The sequence below is a fragment of the Macrobrachium rosenbergii genome, chromosome 14 (assembly GCF_040412425.1).
Source record: "Macrobrachium rosenbergii isolate ZJJX-2024 chromosome 14, ASM4041242v1, whole genome shotgun sequence".
NCBI classification, from domain to species: domain Eukaryota; kingdom Metazoa; phylum Arthropoda; class Malacostraca; order Decapoda; family Palaemonidae; genus Macrobrachium; species Macrobrachium rosenbergii.
The window spans coordinates 8,432,671-8,453,743 of record NC_089754.1 but is presented as its reverse complement, the minus strand read 5'-3'; the positions used below and the strand labels follow the sequence as shown (position 1 = coordinate 8,453,743).

General features: G+C 43.3%; 1 protein-coding gene across 3 annotated transcripts in view; it reads left to right on the top strand.

The window, feature by feature from the left end:
- The window catches only part of LOC136845710 (RAB11-binding protein RELCH homolog), a 155,663-nt gene that overhangs the window by 79,599 nt on the left and 54,991 nt on the right, over window positions 1–21,073 (top strand). For all 3 annotated transcript variants that reach the window (XM_067115883.1, XM_067115884.1, XM_067115885.1), the window contains exons 7-9: window positions 13,918–15,477; window positions 20,112–20,250; window positions 20,497–20,657. In XM_067115883.1, coding sequence (XP_066971984.1) covers window positions 13,918–15,477; window positions 20,112–20,250; window positions 20,497–20,657 — 1,860 coding nt within the window. The remainder of the gene's footprint in view (window positions 1–13,917; window positions 15,478–20,111; window positions 20,251–20,496; window positions 20,658–21,073) is intronic.

Below are 21,073 nucleotides of genomic sequence, written 5' to 3'. Positions count from 1 at the left end.
TTCGCTTTCATGTACTTTGTTAACTTACCAAGGCTTGAGAGCTTTACCCTGTTCCTTATGCTATAGCCTACATCCCCTTCCTCTGCATTGATTGGTTTTGTTCTCTCGGTACTGGGTTTCCGACCTTAGCTGGTCGGCACCCTGTCGAGGACTTGTTTGGTGACCGGGGGTGCTCCCACACTCCTGTTCACCATTCCTTTCACCTTTCCTTGCTCATTTGGCCTTTGAGGGTTCCCCATTCTCTCCTCTCTCATTAATTGTTCGTACATGTTCGACCGATCGAGAGGGAGAAAGGTGGACCTCATGGCGCCCGGGGAGTGCTCACTCACCCCCTGGTCACCGCTACTGGTCCCCTCTCCTGGCCTGTCCCAACTCTCCCCCCTCCCTCTAGCGTCAGTGCGTTGTTTTTCCCCAACCAGGGTGTCGTTCTCCCAGACCGTCACCTCGGGGAAAAAATTGTGTACATGTAGCCAGTTAGAGTTTCCCACCTGACTGTCTTCTGTCTTATTCACACGCCATTGACGTTTACCTTTGTTCTATTCATTTAGAACTCGTACCGTTCCCTAGTATCTACCCTCCGCCGACTAGCTAATTTTTGTATTTTCCGCTAGGTAGTCGAGTGTTCTCGTCGCTTACCACTCCGGTGGGTACGGTGTATGGTCGGTCGGTGCTCACCACACCTCCTCCGCTGTCACTGTATTAGAGTAACAGGACTTCCCCGGCTCCAAGCGGAAACACCCAACTCTTACTTATAGTTGACCTTTCACTAGCATGTATATATATATACTGTATATATTTTTGAATTTTTTAATTTTACATGTCTTTTCGGGACCTTCCTGTTGCTCCAGATTAACTCCGGCGGTCCCTTTATGTTGTTTTTGATCTTGCATGATCTTGTAGACCCCTTATCCTCCCGGTATGCTCCGGTGGGGTCTATCTGGTCTAATTATCTATTATCCTAAGACACTGCTCCAGCACCCTACTCCGGCGGCCTTATCAGCATACTCATGTACCCGTCCACTTACAGATGGTGCGTTGTCAGGAGCAGGGGTGCACGGCAGTCCTGCAGCAAGCTAGCGGGCATGAAGTTTGCAGGTCCCACTCCAGGTGCGCCATTCACGTAGGGGACCTGGTCGTCTGGCACCCTGATGGCTGTGAGGTGTGCTACGCTCTCTATGAGCGGGTTCTGGATGAGTCGGTAAGTTAGTTATTTCCATTCCGATTCATGCTTTTCTTTGAGTTTTGTCTCTTATGGATAATTGGAAGATATTCTCTTTTTAGGAGGTTTGGTCACCTGACTTTCTCCTTCTTTCAGATTGACCGCAGCTCTCGTGACTCTTCGCTTATGACCCTCAAGACCTGGGTCAGCGGCTTCAGGAGGAAGGTCGGGGTAGGGAAACCCTACGTCCTTTCTAAGGACATCTGCAGCGTTCTATTCCCTGGCACCTGGATCTCAGCATCAGTTGCTGACAAGGTAGCCGCCTTTGATCGCTGGGATCCAGGAGATGACTCAGCCCTCCCAGGAAGACGTGGCCGCATGCGGAGAGGTCACTGAAGATGTTGCGTGCCCTTAATTTGAATCTGGAGCCCATGAACATGGACCTGGATCTCCAAGCAGGTAAGGGGGTAAGTGAGGCAGGTGAATATCTGTTTAGCTCTCCTTCTTCTTCTGCTTCTTCTTTTCCGGGAGGTTCGTGAAATCCTCTTGCCTTATGGACAGTGCAAGGTCTACCGTCCCTAAGGTTAAATCTATTAAGAAAAAGACCTTGAAGACCCAGAAAGTCCGCTCCGTGGTTCCCTCGAAGACGTCACGGGCTCCTAGCCCCGTGCCGTCTACGAGCAAGGCCTCTACCTCTGGGAAGGGAGCACGACCCAAGCAAAGTAAGGAGGTTCCCCCCCCCTCCTTCCTTTGATGCAGAAGCATTTGCCGAGCTTCTTATGCAGAAGCTTGACAAAAGAGTTGACGACAAGCTGTTGCAACTCTCGAATCAGTTGTCATCCTCTAATGCTTCCGTGCTTTCCCTATCGCAGCAGGTTAAGTCCCAAGGGACCTTAATCTCTGGATTCATGCGTGGCGGAGCGGCCAACAGATCTTTCTCCGTTCCGGACACCTCCAACCTTCCTCCCTTTGATAAGGGGAACCCTTGGCGCCTGACCCTTTATGCTCCCCAGCATGAGGGTACCCTAACCATCGAGGGCCTAGGCACCTGTAGGTTGGAGGAACTTCGAATTCTTCCTCTTGGTCTGGAATCTCCTTACCCAGGTTATGCCAGACTCACTGAGGAGGCATGGATTGGTCCGATAAGGTCCCCAAGGAGACTGTCATCTTCCCGAGGACCAGGCCCAGTCGTCTCTGCTAAGGACACTAATGGAGTGGCAGGCGGAGAACACCAAACTCACCCCGGCCAAGGGTGCGTTTACGATGTTCTCTTTGGGAGAGATTCTTCCCACCCCTTGCACCTCAAAAGTGGCTTCCCTCACTAGCCAAGCTTGCATGGAGGGTAAGCCTCTTCCTCATCTCCGGGAGACAGATCCCACCTCTCTTGTCTTCCCCGGAGATTCTGAGTTTTGGGAAGGAGCCCCAGCCACTTTCACAGTAACACGACTTGACCCTGACTGCGCTTCTAACTTGTTCAGTGAGCAACTATCTAAGATGCCGGAGTCGCTCCTGAAAGCTGAAGCTGAGACTAAGGACAGGCTTAGCAGGTCCTTAAACTCTCTGACTTTGGCGGAAGCAACGTCAGTGGTCTACAGCGAAGATGCTTTATTCCAGGTACTGACGAAATCTCTCTTGGCGAGTTTTCAGCAGGACCTGTATGACTTCATCAAGGCCGGATGAACTGCCGAAAGCACATCTTTTCGGCAGCCACCATCCGTCATGAGCCTAACAGGCTTATGAAAAGTTCCATCTGGGGAGCTAATCTCTTCCCCCAGGAAGAGGTTGATGCGGTCCTAGCTGAGGCAACTAGGGCCAATCAAAGTCTCCGCTCCCGTTGGGGTCTGTCATTTAAGAGGAAACAGTCTGAGCTTTATTGGAACTCACCTAAGTCCGGGAAGAAATTTAAGAAGTTCAAACGGCTTCCTGCTCAGACTGTCTTGCAGGCTGTCCAGGTTCCCGCTCCTGGTCATCCTTCAACCTCCCATTCCCAACCTCAACCTCAGTATGTGCTGGTTCAACCAGCCCATCAGCCTCTCGCTGCCCCCTTCATATGTCTCTTTCCCGGCTTTCAATGCTTCATATGAAAGCCAGGGGGCATTTCGTTCAATACAGAATGCAAGGGGAACTAGAGCCAGAGGATACTTTAGAGGTAGGGGAACACCTCGCTCCTCCTCCAGAGGAAGAGGAGGCAGAGGCTCCAGAGGAGGCAGACCCTCTCCCGCCCAGTGAGATATCTCAGGTAGGCGGGAGGTTGTTTCATTTTCGGGACCAGTGGAGCTTCAGTCCCTGGGCCCAGAGCATAGTCTCCAAAGGACTGGGGTGGAGTTGGTGCAAGGGTCCTCCCCCAGTCAGGTTCCATCAATCACCGTCCAAGGCTCTGAAGGACTTTGTGAAAGATCTATTACAAAAAGCAGGTAAATAAAGCGAGACACCTGAAATTTCAAGGCAGACTGTTCAGTGTTCCAAAGAAAGGTTCCAGTCAGCGAAGAGTAATTCTAGACTTGTCTCGTCTAAATTCTTACATTCAATGCGACAAGTTTGAATGCTTACAATCTTGCAGGTTCGGACCCTACTGCCCGTGGAGCCGTAACCACCTCTATAGATCTTTCAGACGCTTATTATCATGTCCCGATTGTAGAAGGTTCTCTCCTTATCTGGGGTTCAGACTGGGAAATCAAGCATACTGTTGAGTCATGCCATCTGGTCTCAATATAGCCCCAGAATCTTCACCAAACTGGCAGATACGGTAGTTCAGCAACTCGGTCTCAGGGGACCATGCTAGCTGCATACCTGGACGATTGGATCGTTTGGGCATCCAATGCCAACGAATGCCGGAGAGCGACAGCCATAGTGTCGGCTTTCTGGAATCTCTAGGCTTTCAAATAAAAGCGGAGAAATCCGCCTAGTACCGAGAGTCGCTTTCAATGGTTAGGGATCCAGTGGGACCTGTGTTCACACAAACTATCTCTTCCACCGCCAAACGGAGAGAAATAGCCAAGGCAACCAGGCAGTTCCTCAAGAACAAGAAAGCTTCCCGCCGTACCCAAGAAAGAGTCTTAGGTTCTCTTCAGTTTGCTTGAGTGACGGATCTACTTCTGAAATCCAAACTGAAAGATATAAACAGGGTATGGCAGAGCCGAGCCAATGTCGGGTTCAGGGACAAGGTGTCCCTGATTCCGCCGATTCTGAAAAAGAGACTCCGGCCTTGGACGACAGTCAAGAGCTTATCGAATTCCGTACCTCTTCAATTTCCTCCTCTGGCATTAGTAATTCACACCGACGCTTCCCTAAGCGGGTGGGGAGGATACTCTCAACACAAGAAAGTACAAGGGACTTGGTCCACCATGTTCCTGCCAGTTCCATATCAATATCCTGGAAGCTATGGCAGTCTTTCTAACCCTGAAGAAGCTGCGTCCAAACAATCTGATTCATATAAGACTGGTTTTGGACAGCGCAGTAGTGGTACATTGTATAAACAGGGGAGGTTCCAAGTCGAGTCGGATCAACCAGGTTATGATAGCAATATTCTCCCTAGCAAACAAACACCGGTGGCATCTGTCTGCTACCCATCTTGCAGGGGTCCAGAATGTCATTGCAGATTCCTATCCAGGACAACTCCGCTGGAGTCAGAATGGTCCTTGGACAAAACATCATTCAGATGGATTTGCAGTCAAGTTCCGGGTCTCGAAGTAGATCTCTTTGCAACAGAATGCAACCACAAACTACCTTGTTATGTTGCTCCCAACCTGGACCCTCTAGCTCACTCCACAGATGCAATGTCAATAGATTGGAACAAGTGGCAAAGGATCTATCTGTTTCCTCCAGTAAACCTGTTACTGAAAGTCCTTCACAAGCTCAGGACATTCAAAGGTCAGATAGCCCTAGTGGCTCCCAACTGGTCAAGAGCAACTGGTTTCCACTTCTTCTAGAGCTGAAGCTTTGGTGCTTTCAAATTCCCAACCCAAAACTGACGCAAATAGTACAAACTCGGACTGTGTCAGCTTCTCAAGAATTCAGAATGCCCTGGCTTTGTGGATTTCATGAAGTTTGCAGCTCAGAAAGATGCTAATATTGATCCTATTAACACTTTGTTCCTAGAATCAGACAAAAGGGAATCCACTCTCAGACAATATGACTCAGCAGTTAAGAAATTAGCACTCTTCCTAAAAGAATCTGAAGCAACTGTAATGACCACAAATTTAGCAATTTCATTTTTAGGTCATTATTTGAGAAAGATCTGGCATCAAGTACTATTACTACAGCCAAATCAGCTTTGAAAAGATATATTTTTACACGGGTTTAAAATTAACTTAACAGATTCTTATTTTTCGTCAATCCCTAAAGCCTGTGCTCGTTTAAGACCAATAACCCGCCCACATACGGTTTCCTGGTTCTTAAGTGATGTTCTTAAATTAGCTTCAGAAACGGATAATCAAAATTGTTCTTTCATAAATTTATTGAGGAAGACCTTATTTTTAATTAGTTTAGCTTCAGGTGCTAGAATTTCCGAGCTGTCTGCCCTGTCTAGAGAACCCAATCATATTGATTTCCTTCCATCAGGTGAAGTGTTGCTAGCTCCTCACCCTAAGTTTCTAGCTAAGAATGAAGATCCTCGAGATAGGTGGTCTCCCTGGAAGGTCATCCCCCTCCCACAAGACCTGTCTTTATGCCCAGTCTTTACTTTAAAGGCCTATTTAGACAGGACCTCACAGATAACTTTGGGGCCTGTGTTTGTAAGGGAAGGGGGAGGAACTATTTCTATGAAAGCCATCAGGCAGCAGATCTTGTATTTTATCAAACAAGCAAACCCAGACTCAGTTCCAAAAGTACATGACATTAGGGCGGTGGCCACCTCCACTAACTATTTCCATTATATGAATTTCGAGGATCTTACAAAATATACAAGGTGGAAGTCTCCCGTAGTTTTCAAACGCCACTATCTGAAATCCCTAGAAGCTCTGAAGTTCACCACAGTGGCGGCAGGAAACATTGTTCCTCCCTCTGTTTAATTCTTTTTCTTGTACTCAGTCACTTTCCTCCCTCCTACCTGCCTCATTTATTCCCTTTCGATCACCTCCAGGTCAGGCATACTTCACAGCCTGTCTCCTGACCATGTTATAGTGTTGTATTGTCTCCTATGTTTATATTTAAATACGTTTTTGTGTTCTTTTGTCTTGTGGAACATAGTTCCCCCACCTTAATCCTATGTATATATTTAAGTACCTATATTATATTTTGTTCATGAGACTTACCTGTCAGATATATATATAGCTGTATTCTCCAAGTCCGACAGAATTTCAAAAACTCACGCACACAGTGGGGCCAGGTGGTTAGTACCCATTCCGCCCGCTGGGAGGCGGTATCAGAACCATTCCGTTTTCTATTCAGATTTTCTCTGTCGCCGGTACTGTCAACATCTGTTTTCAGTACCTCCGTCTTTGGATTTCGTAAACTCGTTATTTTTCACTTAAGTATTTGATTTGACTTTTGGTTTTATCACGGCTGCATCGTGATTGGATTGTGAATTGGCATACGCTTTTGTGGAATGTTTTTGGATTTGATTTTGATTGCTCTTTGAATGATGTCTGGATCTAGTTCTGCTAGCTTCAGAGTATGTTGTCTTGAATGAGTGTAATCCTCTCACACTGTATGTGCAACGAGGTGAATATTAAATGATCGCTGCAAGGAGTGTGAGACTTATGGATGCAAGCTGGAAGGTGTTTGTTGCCTTTATCTGCAAGTTGGAGCGTGATAGGATCTGGAGGTCTTCCTCCAGGAGTGCTAGTAAGAGTAAAGGATATTTATTCCTCTCCTGTAAACCCGAGCTTCGGGGGGAAAGCAATTAGATCTAAATTTAAGACAACAATTTGGAGCGGAAGGTGATACTTTCGCCTAATTTATTTTTGTCAAGTACTTGCTTGGCAGTACTTATACTAAAGTGGAACATTACAAATTATAAACACCATCCGTGCTCTGGAATCGAAAGTGATTTCTCTTTAAAGTGCTGTAATTGTTGTGATCCCCAGTGCAGTGGAGAGGCGTCAGATCGGCCGTATAATGCCTCTAGGCCTGGACCTCTGTCGGACTCCCAGGACTTTGGGAGTGGGCAAGTCAGAAAGCCTCAAGAGGGTTCTGCGGACCCCCACCGATCTGGCGTCCCTTCAGCAGGACCTGTTGACACTTCCCAGGCTGCCAAGGATCGTGCGCGTGCACATATCCTGAAGGACTGCTTCTCGTCCTCTCAGATCGGCCCCATAACGCTTCTAGGCCTGGACCTCTGTCGGACTCCCAGGACTCAGGGAATGGACATGTCGAAAGCCTCAAGAGGGTTCTGGGGGCTTCCCACCCGATCGGGCGTCCCTTCGGCAGGATCTGTTGACGTTTCTCAGGCTGCCAAGGATCATGCTCGTGCATGTATCCTGAAGGTTTGCTTCTCCGTCCTCGGCGTCCTCCCGTGCAAGGGGAACTCTCGGAAGGACTCGCCCGCTTTAGAGAAGCTTCAGAGAAGAGGACGCTTCACGTCCTCTTTCTCAAGGCGTATTTTCGTCTTCTTTGAGTGTTTCACGCTTTTCCATCGGCTGCAGCGTGACGCTCCGCAAGCAGCTATCCTGGGCGCTTCTGTAGCTGCTCGTCAGGGCGCCCCTCTGCGCTGCCACGCACGATCACGCCGGATGGACGCTCGACAGGACGCTCTTCAGGACTTCTCTTTGGTTGCTCGTCGTGACTCTTCAGAGCAATCAAAGACGCTTTCGCTGGATCGCCATCGTGGCGATCGGCTGCAAGCCTGACGCCCGCAAGCAGCTATCCTGGGCGCTTCTGTAGCTGCTCGTCAGACGCGCTCCTCTTGCTGCCGTGCAGGGCGCTTGGATGGACGCTCGTCAGGGCGCTCATCAGGACGCTCTTTGGTTGTTCGTGGCGCTTCAGAGCAATCAAAGACTGCGGGAATCAAGCTCCCTTCTGCGTGTTGCACCGCAAGGTCTTCGTTCTCCCGAGGACTTGGGAGACTCTCTGGTTTCTCCCATTGAAAGAGAGAAGTCTCTTGTGAGTCGGAGCCTGCAGACCTTGAGCAGCCTCCTACTTCCTCGTCTCACGGTCTACCAGGTGTTAGCGGTCTTCTCAAGGACTTGTTTGGCGACAAGTTCAAACCCTCGGCTCTCTCTCTCCTCCTTCGCAGTTAACTTCGTCCAAGACAATGAGAGCATCGGGGTTTGTTAAGATGACTTCGTCTCTGGCGACGAAGAAGGCCTTCAAGAAGGTTAACACCTGGATTGAGGAAAGAAAGACCCAAGGCAAGACTTCTTTTACCCTGCCTCCGTCCAAGCTTTGCGACAAGGCAGGTTTGTGGTACTAGACCGGAGAGGACGTCGGTTCAAGTGTTCCTTTGTCGTCCCAGGGGTCTTCGCTACCTTGGTTGACACGCCTAGAAGGTCCTTCCTATCTGCAACCAAAGTATCGTGGACTTTGTCGAGACGGATCTCCATTTGAAGGACTTTTTCGTCCCATGGAAGTCTTTATTTCCTGGATTGGTGTTTGGGGACTATAGACGTTAAGATTAGAAAGTTCCTTCTCTATCAGCCTGAGGGGAGCTGTCCAGCGTCTTGATCTGCTTGGACAAGGCCGTCAGGGATGACTCGGAGGAACTGGCTTCCCTCTTTTTGTACGGGCCTCTTGAAGAAGAGGGCCTTGTACTGTAACTTTACACTAAATCAGTTTCTCCGTCGCAGAGGGCAGAATTGCTGTTCGCCCTGTTGTCAAGCCATCTATCCCCCCTGTCTTTGATCAAGGATCTCGCCGCCAGCTTGAAGGAGAAGGCCACTCAAGATCTCTTGGCCCACTCGTCAAACACCCGGCAGTCCCTTTGTGAGTGTCTGTCGGGTCAGACCTCCAGGAAACAGAAGCCCTTTCATAGAGGAGCTTCTTCCTATAGATCTCTCCCGAGGAAGAGGTCTTTCCAGAGGCGGAGCCCGCCTAAACCTAGGGGCAAGAAGTGACCTGCAGCGCCTCCAGACGCCTGTAGGAGCCAGGCTTCTTTCTGTTTGCGGGAGCCTGGAGAGCAGAGAGGGGCGGACTCCTGGTCCTCTAATTATCGAGAGGATGCAAGATCCCCTTTCTCGACACGCCACATCTGTGCACGTCGCCCAGGGATTTGTCGCCTTCTACCATCAAGAGAAGCAACAGCCCCTTTTGAGTTATTAGTGCAAATGCTCGAGAAAAAGCTGTGGAGCTAGTCCTGGAGCTGGACTCCCAGGATTCTTCTGCCGACTGTTCCTAGTTCGAAGCAGTCGGAAGGATGGAGATCAGTCTAGATGTCAGCGGACTGAACCGCTTCATGGCGAAGGGGAAGTTCACGATGGAGACGTCCTAGTCTGTTCTAGGAGCTTTTAGACCAGGAGATTGGTTGTCTCGCTGGACCTTCGGGACACCTTCTTTCACGTCCCCATACATCCCCAGTCGAGGAAGTTCCTGAGGTTTGTATCGGGGACTAGTGTTCCAATTCAGAGCTCTTTGCTTCGGGATAAGCACAGCCCCTATGATCTTCACGATCTTCATGAAGAATGTGGCGAGATGGCTTCACTTAGCGGGCATATGAATCTCGCTTTACCTGAACGATTAGCTCTTTCGAGCCTCTTCACAGTCAAAATGTCTGGAGGACCTGAAATCGACTTTGAAGTTGACGCAGTCCCTAGGACTTTTAGTAAACGTAGACAAGTCCCATCTGATCCCGACGCAGTCCATAGTGTTCTGGGGATTCAGATGGATTCAGTGGCTTTTCAAGCTTTTCCGTCCCAGGAACGGCAGCAATGCTTTGGAAAAGTCCCATCCTACTTGGGGAAGGAAACATGCCCGGTGAGGGAATGGTTGAGTTTGCTGGGGACCATTTCCTCGCTGGAGAAGTTGGTTTCCCTGGGAAGACTGCATCTCAGACCCCTCCAGTTTTTTCCTGGCGGAAAACTAGATAAACTAGGAGGATCTAAAGGAGTCCCTGAGGATCTCTCCCATAGTCAAGGATCTCCTGAGGTGGTGGCTCGTCCCCTCAAAGTTGGCAGAAGAGGTTTTCTCTACACCTTCAGAGCCCCGATCTAGTGTTGTTTTACGACGCGTCCAGGGAGGATGAGGAGCAACACTAGGGGAAGGAAGTGTCAGGCACCTGGAGAGGGGAACAGGTGTCCTGGCACATCAATCTCAAAGAGATTAGGGCGATTCTGCTGGCCCTTCTTTTCTTGGGAGCCAAGCTTCAGGCCGAGTGATACAGGTAAACTAGGACAACACCACAGCCCTGGCATACCTCAAGAAACAGGAGGAACTCTTTCCCGGTCCCTGTTTGTACTGGCGTAGGATTTCCTGCTTTGGGCGCATGCTCGGGTATCACGATCCTTACGAGGTTCGTGGCAGGAGTGGAGAATGTCCACGAGGACCTTCTCAGTCGGCAACGTCATCTTCCGCCGACCGAGTGGACCCTTCATGAGGAGGTGTGTCAGGAGCTGTGGAGATTATGAGGACGTCCCTTGGTGGATCTCTTCACGACATCCAGGACAAGGAGGCTTTCTCTATACTGCTCTTCCGTACTAGATCCAGGAGCAGTAGCGGTAGATGCCCTCGTCTGGGATTGGAAGGGATTGGATCTTTACGCCTTTCCTCCCTTCAAGATTCTGGGGAGGTCATCAGGAAGTTCGCAGCGCCGGAAGGACGCCAATGATGTTGATCGCCCCCTTTTGGCCAGCGGCAGGGTGGTTCACAGAGGTCATGACCTTCCTGGTGGACTTCCCAAGAGCGCTTCCCCTTAGAACCGATCTGCTCAGACAGCCCCACTTCGAAAGATAACCCAAAACCTCCCGCTCTGAGTCTGACTGCGTTCAGACTATCCAAATTGGCCAGAGCGAGGGTTTTCATGAGCAGTGGCAAGGGCTATCGCTGGCGGCAGGAGACCCTCCTCCAATTTAGTGTACCAATCTTAGTGGGCCAATTTCAGGAAAGGGTGCAGAAGCAAGGGATTTTCCTCAACCTCGATCTCTGTGCCGCCAGATAGCAGACTTCCTTCATCTTGGGAGAAGGAAAAGCTGGCAGCCTCGACAATTAAAGGGCGTTGAAATGTGCTCGGCAGTCTTCAGACATAGAGTTTTAGACTTAACCGACAATAAGGATCTTCACAATCTCTTGAGGTCCTTTGAGACTTCTAAGGTACCTTCATCCGTGGGCCTTCCTAGAACCTGGATATCGTCCTAGAATTTTTGAAGTCGGTTACATTCGAGCCTCTTCATTCGCATCGCCCAGGAATGTGACAAGGAAGGCTTTTTTCCTAACTGCTCTGGCGACAACGAAGAGAGTTAGTGAAGTTCAAGCCATCAACAAGCACATAGACTTTAGAGGGCATAAGGCCTTATGCTCCCTTAGCCCTATGTTTCTCGCCAAGAACGAGAACCCTTCTACCCCTTGGCCCAAGAGTTTTGGGATCAAGGATATAGCAGAAATTCTTGGGCAAGAATAAGAGAGAGTCCTGTGCCCTGTCAGGGCTCTCAATTTCTTCTTAGATAGGACGAAAGGAGGCCGAGGCCCGTCGGACAATTTGTGGTGTTCTTGACATTCTTTTTAAGAAGTACGTTCAGGGAGGCTCATTCTACCTGCCAAGACAGCGACATGAGACTCCTGAAAGTCAAGGCTCACTTAGTGAGAGCTATCGCGACCTCGGTGGCTTTCAGAAGAACATGTCCCCAGCAATCTTCTGGGTACCACCTTCTGGCGAAGCGATTCGGTGTTAAACTTCACATTTCTTGCGGGGACGTGAAGGCGACATACGAAAACTGCTGCTCGCTAGGACCATACGTTTCCGCATGCTTGGGGGTAGAGAGCAATACTCTTCCTATTCCTTAGAAGTTAGGAAGTATTTTTAATCTTGATTTTGTGTTTTTATGGTTGTTGGGTTACCACCGGAGGTGGACGTCCCAGTCTTTAGCTTATACTAAGTTTTATTACTTAGATAGGCTCGGTCAGGTGGTTGGTCGTTGCTCCTTTTGCCCTCACAGTATGGTCTTATGATCTAGTCCCATTGTGGTCACGCCCCCGTGGACAGATCATCTAGATCTCACCAGCTATATAGGTCACTACCTTACTGGAGACTCTAGTAAAGCAGAAGCAGGCTTGGGTGACAGTATCACGAAGTCAGCTATGCTAACAGGTAAGGAACCAAGGCGTCAATCAGCCTACATATATTTGTTTCCTAAATCCTATTCTGTCTCTTCCCACCTCCAATGGTGGGATTCAGCTATATATATATCTGACAGGTAAGTCTCATGAACAAAATGATATTTTAATAATAAAATAAAGTTTGTTCATACTTACTTGGCAGATATATATAATCATAGTGCCCACCCTCCTCCCCTCAGGAGACAGTGGCACTAGAAAATCTGAATAGAAAACGGGAATGGTTCCTGATACCCACCTCCCAGCGGCGGGAATGGGTACTAACCACCTGGCCCCACTCGTGTGCTGTGAGTTTTTGAAATTCTGTCGGACTTCGGAGAATACAGCTATATATATCTGCCAGGTAAGTATGAACAAACTTTATTTTATTATTAAAATATCATATTTAAGTACCTATATTTTTGCTACCTGGATAATTAAAACTCTTGTGGATTTATAGTTTTATTTCTTTCCTCTACAAGTTTCTTTTATTGTTTCAGGATGGTATTTTGTTTCTCTGTTATTATTTCACCGGCTGACACAGGCCGGATAACCCAGAAAAGGATTTTGACAAAGGAAAATCTATTTCTGGGAGAGACCTGTGTCACCCGGTGACCCACCTCTGATTCTTTTCCCCCTTGATAAAATACCATTCCAGGATGGGGTGCTAACATGGAATGTAGGTGGCGCTGGTTTGTTTACAGTCCCATCCTTAAAGTGGGGTTTGTATCGGCACCTCACTCGGTGGGACTTTTGACATTGGGAATGTTTACAGGGTGGAGGCCTGTGATTGTGACAATCTCACCCTTTCTCATACACGACTCCATTTCATGGAGCTCGCACTGGGGGTAGTAACTCCAGCTTGGCATTTAGCTTTTCTCTGGTATATTTAGCAAAAGCTTTACCTAGAAATAAGTGCTGAATGGTTATTTCACCGGGTAACACAGGTCTCTCCCCAGAAATAGATTTTTCCTTTGTCAAAATCCTTTAGTATATGTATATATATGTAATAATATCAGTAGCCTTATGTACTGCAAACCTTGTTAAATCTTTTCCATTGTATAGGAACATTGTGTGAGTAATCACATCTGTGCATGAAATGATTAGATTCAGCTACAGTAATATATCACAAACTCAGAAACTTTATACTATGTGTCAGTACCCACAATTGTGGGTTTTACATTTAAGAGTCTGAATGTCACTTAAATGTCAGAGTTTGGACTTCAGGTATGTCTAATATGCCAGACTCCTTTGCTTTCACTGCTACTTCTTGACTAAGCATTGTCCCTGGACAGTGTAGAATGTGGACATATGATTAATCTCCCAGTAGTCTGCTAGATACATATTTTGTGGAATATTAAAATGTCATAAAATATTTAAGATGCTTTGTAATGCACAATCTTGACCAAATGATGACCTAAAGGCAATCAATCTAGTTTTAGATAATTTACAGTGAAAGCACTATTGAAGTAAGGGTTTTAAAGTAAGAGACAAAGACTTTCAAAAGTTTTTATCCTTTTACCATTGTACTGTTATGTTGAAACTTTACAGTATTTTCATATTCTGTGTTTGTCTTCCAGGAGTTGTTGCCACTTCTTATTTATGGTGTGAGTTTGCACAAAGATAGCAAAGAAAGGGAAAGACTTCTCCATCTACTCTTCAATCTAATCAAACGACCAGATGAAGACCAAAGAAATGCCATCCTGACAGGGTTAGTTGGTCTTGCGCGTGTGCTAGGAAGCACAAAGCTTGAGGAAGAACTTCTCCCTCAGTGTTGGGAGCAACTGACTCACAAGTATGTTGAGCGTCGTCTGTTAGTAGCTCAGTCCACTGCTGCTCTGTCTCCCTATACTCCTGCATCACTGCGCAATTCACTCTTGTTGTCCATGTTACTGCAATTACTTGGCCCAGGAGGAGAGAAAGAGATGATTGTACGTGAAGCTGCATTAGCAAGCCTAAGTCTATTAATCACCTATCTTGATGATGATGCAAAAATCCCTGTACTTGTGGAAACCTTATTATATTGCTTAGAGAATCTCAGTGTAAATTCTGACGTTTCTCTTTCTTCTGTAGAAGTGTCATACATGACAAAATCTCCTTCGTGTTCACTTGGAACAGATTTGTATATATCTTCTCTGGCTGTGTGGACTGTTGAAACAAATTCTTTAAATATTTTATTGAATCCTTTATTAGTGAAATTAAGTCAACAAGCATCTCATATACAACAGATAATAAGTGAATCTCAAAACTCCCAAGGTCATATGCATCATTCTGTAGTGGTTTTGATAGAAGCAATTATAAAGACTATTCCTTACATTGTGGCTAACTTGATTAATACGATGCCTAGTGTTGAGGACCAAGATTATCATGTGTCTGTGTTACCAGTGACTGTAAGTGCCTTGCATGAGCTTGAAACTATATACGGTTGTAAATCTAAAGCAGAAAAGGGGCTCCTAAAACTGTATCAGTATCTTTCCAAAGAATGGTTCAAGTCATGGGATGAGTTTGAATATATCACCAAGAGTTTTATTCCAGATCTTATTGATGTTTTATGCCTGCTTGATGCTTCAGCAGAACTAGTCATTCAGTCATTTATTAAGTTGTTCACAAAACTTAATATGTGTTTGGGTCCCCATGTAGTAGTCTCGAGCATTGCCCCCATATTTTTAAAACATTTAAGTGTTGAAGATGATAACTTAGAGCTAGTGAGGGAAGGTAAAACTGGACTCACAGGCTCTTTAGTAGTGGTGTATACAGTTGCAATTTTGGCTTCTTCCTGTGGTGGTGCTGAAAGACAGGCTGAGTTGGAGGGCTTCCTTGCCAGGCAGATCAGTATTCTTGCTCTTTGCCGGGCACGGTTGGATTCTCTTTATGTCACGGTATCAAATTTACTCTTAACGCCGAGAAATCAAGAGAGTGTGCTTGGTGCTCTTTGGTCATGTGTTGTTCATGAATCAAGCATGGTGAGGAAATGCAGTGCCGGATTGTGGGCTGTTGTAGTGACTGGGGTGGAAGATGCAGCTCTTGGCACCCGTGTTGTTCCTGCTTTGGTTACTTTAGCAACCGACCCTGACATCAGTGTTAAAGCCTCAGCACTCCAGCCATTAGCTGTTGTTATAACAACATCAACAAATACAGAGGTTAGTAGTTGGTTTACTTGTTTTGCTTTCTCATATAACTTTTTACTGTAAGAAATATACTTTTCAAGAAGTAGCTGTAACTGATCATTCAAAGAAAGTACTGTATGCCTTTTACAAATCAGATTCTTGAGATGGGAGAAATTTTGTATGCTTTCAGTTGTTAACTTTGTCAAGTCCTCTTTATTGAATAGTATCACACATTTACTCATGATGCTGCAGAGGTCAGAGATTTGGTTAGATTTGTTGGTGAATTTATAGTCTATCTCCTGTGATGGAAAAATTTAATAGAAAAACATTAACATAATGGAAAAATTTAATAGAAAAACGTTAACAGTTATGTTGTAAATGAGAATGCTGTCTTGTAAGTAAAGTGTTTCAGAGGTCATTTAGAACTATAAATATAAATCTTAAGGTCATGCTGGAATGATAAATATAAGTCTTAAGGTCATGTTTGTACGATAAGTGTAGGTGGTAAGTACTGTCTGAAGTCAGAACAGGTGTGAGTATTACATTTGCTGTAGAAATTAATGTATTTCTGATATACTTTTCATCTTACCTTAAAAGGTTGTATTAACTTTATTTTTCTTTAAAAATATGCATTATTGATTATACAAACATTTGAGGACAGCTGTGGTGGATAATGGGTTCTGGGTGCTTAGAGGACATTAAGGATAACATCCTGCATTATTAGAGTTGATGGTCATTAAAAAAAATCTAAGAAATCATGGGCACATTTACTGTGGCCGACCGAGTAGGCATACAAGTAGTGGTCATTTATTACAGGGATTAAAATTGATAGAAGTGTGAATGGTCAGATGTAATCTGTAATGCTCTGAGTATTTGGAAGGGGGTTGTCAAAATTTGTCTGCACCAGAACACTCACCTTTCACTGAGCAAAAATACTTGGCAATAGTTTTCTTTGATCACTCCGTGTAATGTTTCAGTTCATGCTACTTTGATGAATTTGGTGTCTGTTTGAAAGCTAAGGAGTTAAACTTTATCATGATATTTTTAAAAATACATCAAAATAACATTGATATCAATGTTATGTATATATATATAATATATATATATATATAAATATATTTATATAGATATATATAGATAATATATATATATATATATATATATATATATATATATATATATACTATATATATATATATATATATATATATATATATATATATATATATATATATATATATATATATATATATATATATATATATACTGTATATATATATATATATATATATATATATATATATATATATATATATATATATATATATATATATATATATATATATATATATATATATATACACATTATATATATTATATATATATAGATAGATGTATATATATATTTGCAGGTAGAAGACCTTCTTTCAAGAAAGTAGAGTTCAAAGTCATGAATATGTCTGCATTTAAGTTGTAAAATTTTATTTTCAGTCTTTTTGATGATCACTTTCTCAGTGTTTACCGCACTTATCCGGCAACTCTCCTGTGTTTATCATTCTTTCAAGAAGGTGAATGGTCATTGAATGAAAATATTTTATTAGAAAAGAATACTCTGCAAAGGAGTTATATACAGAGCAACTTTGGTGGGGCCTTTTCCCGGTAACTGAAATATAGTTTGGGCTGTCCGTGATGTTGTACTCCTTCAGGAGAGTTGTCATTTTTACTTATAGGCTTATTTGCCTGATAGAGGGTCTTTCACTTGAATATTTGTAACAGTGATAATTAGTATAATTAACGGGAATTTGTCAAGGCTGGCCCGTCATGTTCGTGGGCAGATGTTGAGAAAAGGCAATAAATGAGATGAGTAAAAGGGAGGAATTGCAAAGAAGAGAGAACAGGAAAGAGAAAAACAGAAAGAAAAGAACATAATGAGAGGCACGATCAAAGCAATAAGATTAATGGCAGCAATATTATTGCAGTTTCATGGAAGGGAAATGGAGGGAATAAAAAGAAAATGAAGATAAGAAAAAAGAAAATGAAGCTAGAAAAATGTTAAGTATGGGACTTACAGTCAAAAGAATAGCAAAAACATTAAACAGGAGAAGGTATATTAAAGAAAAAGAAGTGTTATTTGATAGCCTACTTGGTCATTTTTACCAATCAGGCTATGACGTAGGTTTTGGGAGACCTTGGTCTTTCCTTCAGATATCCTGAAGGGTCTGCTACTAAAAGAAAGGGTGGTCCAAGAGTTTCTTTATCATGCTTTGGAAGTTAATATTAACTTAGTAGTGAAATGGTAGTGTTTCGTTATTTTTTACCGCTAAGTAGATCTTTGTTTATGCTTTGTATTTCGTGTCGTCTGCTGGACTCAGCTGTAAAATGCACTTGTATGAACAGTACCCGTGTGTGAACGTCTGACATCCAACAGAATCTCTTCAGCTACAAGTCTCGGAAGAAGAGACATGGAAAAACCATATTTAAATCAGTATTGATGGAGCAGAATTTTTCCATTTGGAACAACTTTGTGTTTTGCTGTCAGTGTCTGCTAACTCAGTTATTGTTTGCCGGGGGGCTCCTATGAATGCAGCTACTCAAAAGCCTTGTCAATGAAGAGAGCAAGGCTGCTAGTGCATGGCATCTTTTAATAGCACATCGACTGTTGCATTTCTCCATCTTTTGCAACTGCCTGAGAGTAATGCGATAAAAGTGACATGACATGTTCTTTACCACCACTACTGTAATTGTACCTCTGTCACTACATTGTAGTGCAGCTTCTGTCAAGATTTCAACCAGAAGGAGAGTTGCATCACTTCATTGGCAGCCTTTATCCATTTGGATGCTATAACCAGGGCCACCTTTGTTGATTTCCAAGCCGTGTTACATTTCCTTTGTAGGAAATATTCTTCCCATCCTCATGGAAAGAATGAAAAAAATCCTTGTCCTCCAAACCAGTGAAATCCACAACCTCTTTCATTTATTGCAAAACTTTGACTGACCTCCAAGTACCACTGTGATCTTAAGTTTGTTCTATACACTGGCAATCTTTAATGTTCATTGCCTCAGGTGTTTTCCATTTCATTATTGTTGATCACTACCAAAATTTCTTCCTGAAACTTTGGGTGGTAGAGGCACTTTACAGCCACTGTTATATCCTGATCCGTTGGCTGCACTTGGAAGTAATATTAAGTGGAAGATAACATATTTTTTATCATATGTCAAAATTTTTTGTGTGATGCACATTGTCAAGAATAGCACAACAGGAACATTTTATGCTCTTAATTGTAGGCATTTGGCCTGTTACTGTGACGTGATTGAAGGATTCATATAACCATTCTTGGACAATGAAATGAGCAAACCAAGTTTTTTTTTACTATAATATGAGTAACTAGACTGTCCATCTTATAGCTAAGCAATCATGGAACCTTGGCTAAGCTGACAGCATAGGGTTTCAGTTTGTAAAGCTCATCAACACAAGCATACAATGAGGTAGAAATGCACAACTTTAAACGTTTCTTTAAGACACGATGCTTTGGAATGAAGACTCCTTATTTTCAGGAAGCATTTTATTAGAGCAGACCCTTATAATTAGCATTATGTATTTGTCCAACAATCAACTCTTCATGTGTGGTTAACTGCAGCTTTCCATGCAAAGGTTTAATGCCTTGCCTGAGGGTTGGCTCTCAGACTTTCCTCAGTAACTTTATGGTGTACCATACTCTGCCTTATTTGAAAATGCAGCAACCACCTCCCACTTGTACAAAAGTTTTTTAATCCAAGATGCTTGGCTAATTTTTCTGTGGCTGCATTTAGCTCAATGTTATGTCTAAGGATTCTTACAGCACAGTGCTTCCTCACCTACCGTTTCCTTAGCTGCTTTCATATTGGTTCTGTCTTGTAAAGCATCAGATCTATGATCCACATCATATTTATTTGCACAGGAATGAATTGTATCTTTTTCTTTCTTAAAGTCATTTCACACATTGCTTTTGTCTGACTGTAGACTTTGTTGGAGGGATATAGTAGTATTCAATACAATACAGGTACAGCAGATGAGAAGATACCATTTAGAGCGTGAGGGGAGAGACAACTTTTTGTTACTTCAGCACTTCGCTGAGGGATGTAAGCTCTTGATAGTTACCATCTTGCTTGTAAGGTTTCAGAATGACTACCAAGCTTGTCAAATCTGAGATAAGATACTTCAGACACTGTACGTTGATCCTGAAATTTTTATTACCAAGTCTGCTGCATTTAGGTATTCATGTAATAGGTTTGTTTTTTAATTACTTTTCTCTCTTTGAAGCTGTATTTTCCCTTCTCGTCCTCAAAATTGTCTTATCAAATATTTGAAACGGATTACGTAACATTGATGAATAAAACCTCATACAAAGTGCTACTGTTCTTAGTTCTTGATATCATCTTAGTGGTCTGATTAAAATATCATTATGTACTGTTGACTTTGGTAATGGCAGTCTTAATTCTTAATCATGATTAGGGCCAGTAACTTCATATTACTACATTCAGCGGTTGAAGTTCTCATCATTGGTTTTGAAACTTTTATTTAAATTGGTGTTATAGTCTTCACTTTGGGAAAATTTCAGTAATAATTTCACATTTCTTTCATCTTATTATGATAGTCAGTTATTTTGAATGTGCATTCACAATTATAGGTGCTGGACAAAGTTTGGCTACAGTTGGAAACATTATGTGATGATCCTTATGTAACTGATAACCTGGACTTCCAGTTAGCAATTGCTCGTACTTGCACAGCATTGGCTCACACATCACACCCTCGTCTTATTCACCAGTGTAAGTTTATTAATGGAAGTTTTATTCATGTTCTTTTCTAGTTTTAATAGTCAGTATGTTTATGTAATGAATAAGAAATAATTGGCATAACAGCTAGAAAAAAGAAACTGTCTTTAACTGTCAGAAATCCTGCAGCTTTCTGTCTAAAAAAACTTGCAGTATCTAACTCCCAGACATGGGGGACACCTCAAGTCAAGTCTAGAACATCAATCATAATATATGAAAATTGATTTTTGTCTTTTCCAGTTCTTTTACCACGAATGTGTCGTCTAGCTATTGATGGCAGGCACAGTGAAGAGGAATGGTTAGTGCTTGGCTTGTGTCTCTTGGAGGCCTACTCTGCTCTCACTTGCTGTCAGTTGCCCGATCATGTTATAGCTCACTTTGTTGTGCCGCCTCTCAATCAGGTAAATTGAATAGTTCTAACATTTTTGCAGAATGTTGAAATTCTCTCTCTCTCTCTCTCTCTCTCTCTCTCTCTCTCTCTCTCTATCTCTATATATATATATATATATATATATTTATATATAGGTATATTTTAGATATAGATATTGATATATACTGCATATATATATACATATATATATATGTATTTATTTATTTATTTATATATAGGCAGATAGGTATATATATATATATATATATATATATATATATATATATATATATATATATATATATATATATATATATATATATATATTATATATATATTATATATATTATATATATATATATATATATATATATATATATATATATATATATATATATATATATATATATATATATATATATATATATATATATATTATACAAGGTC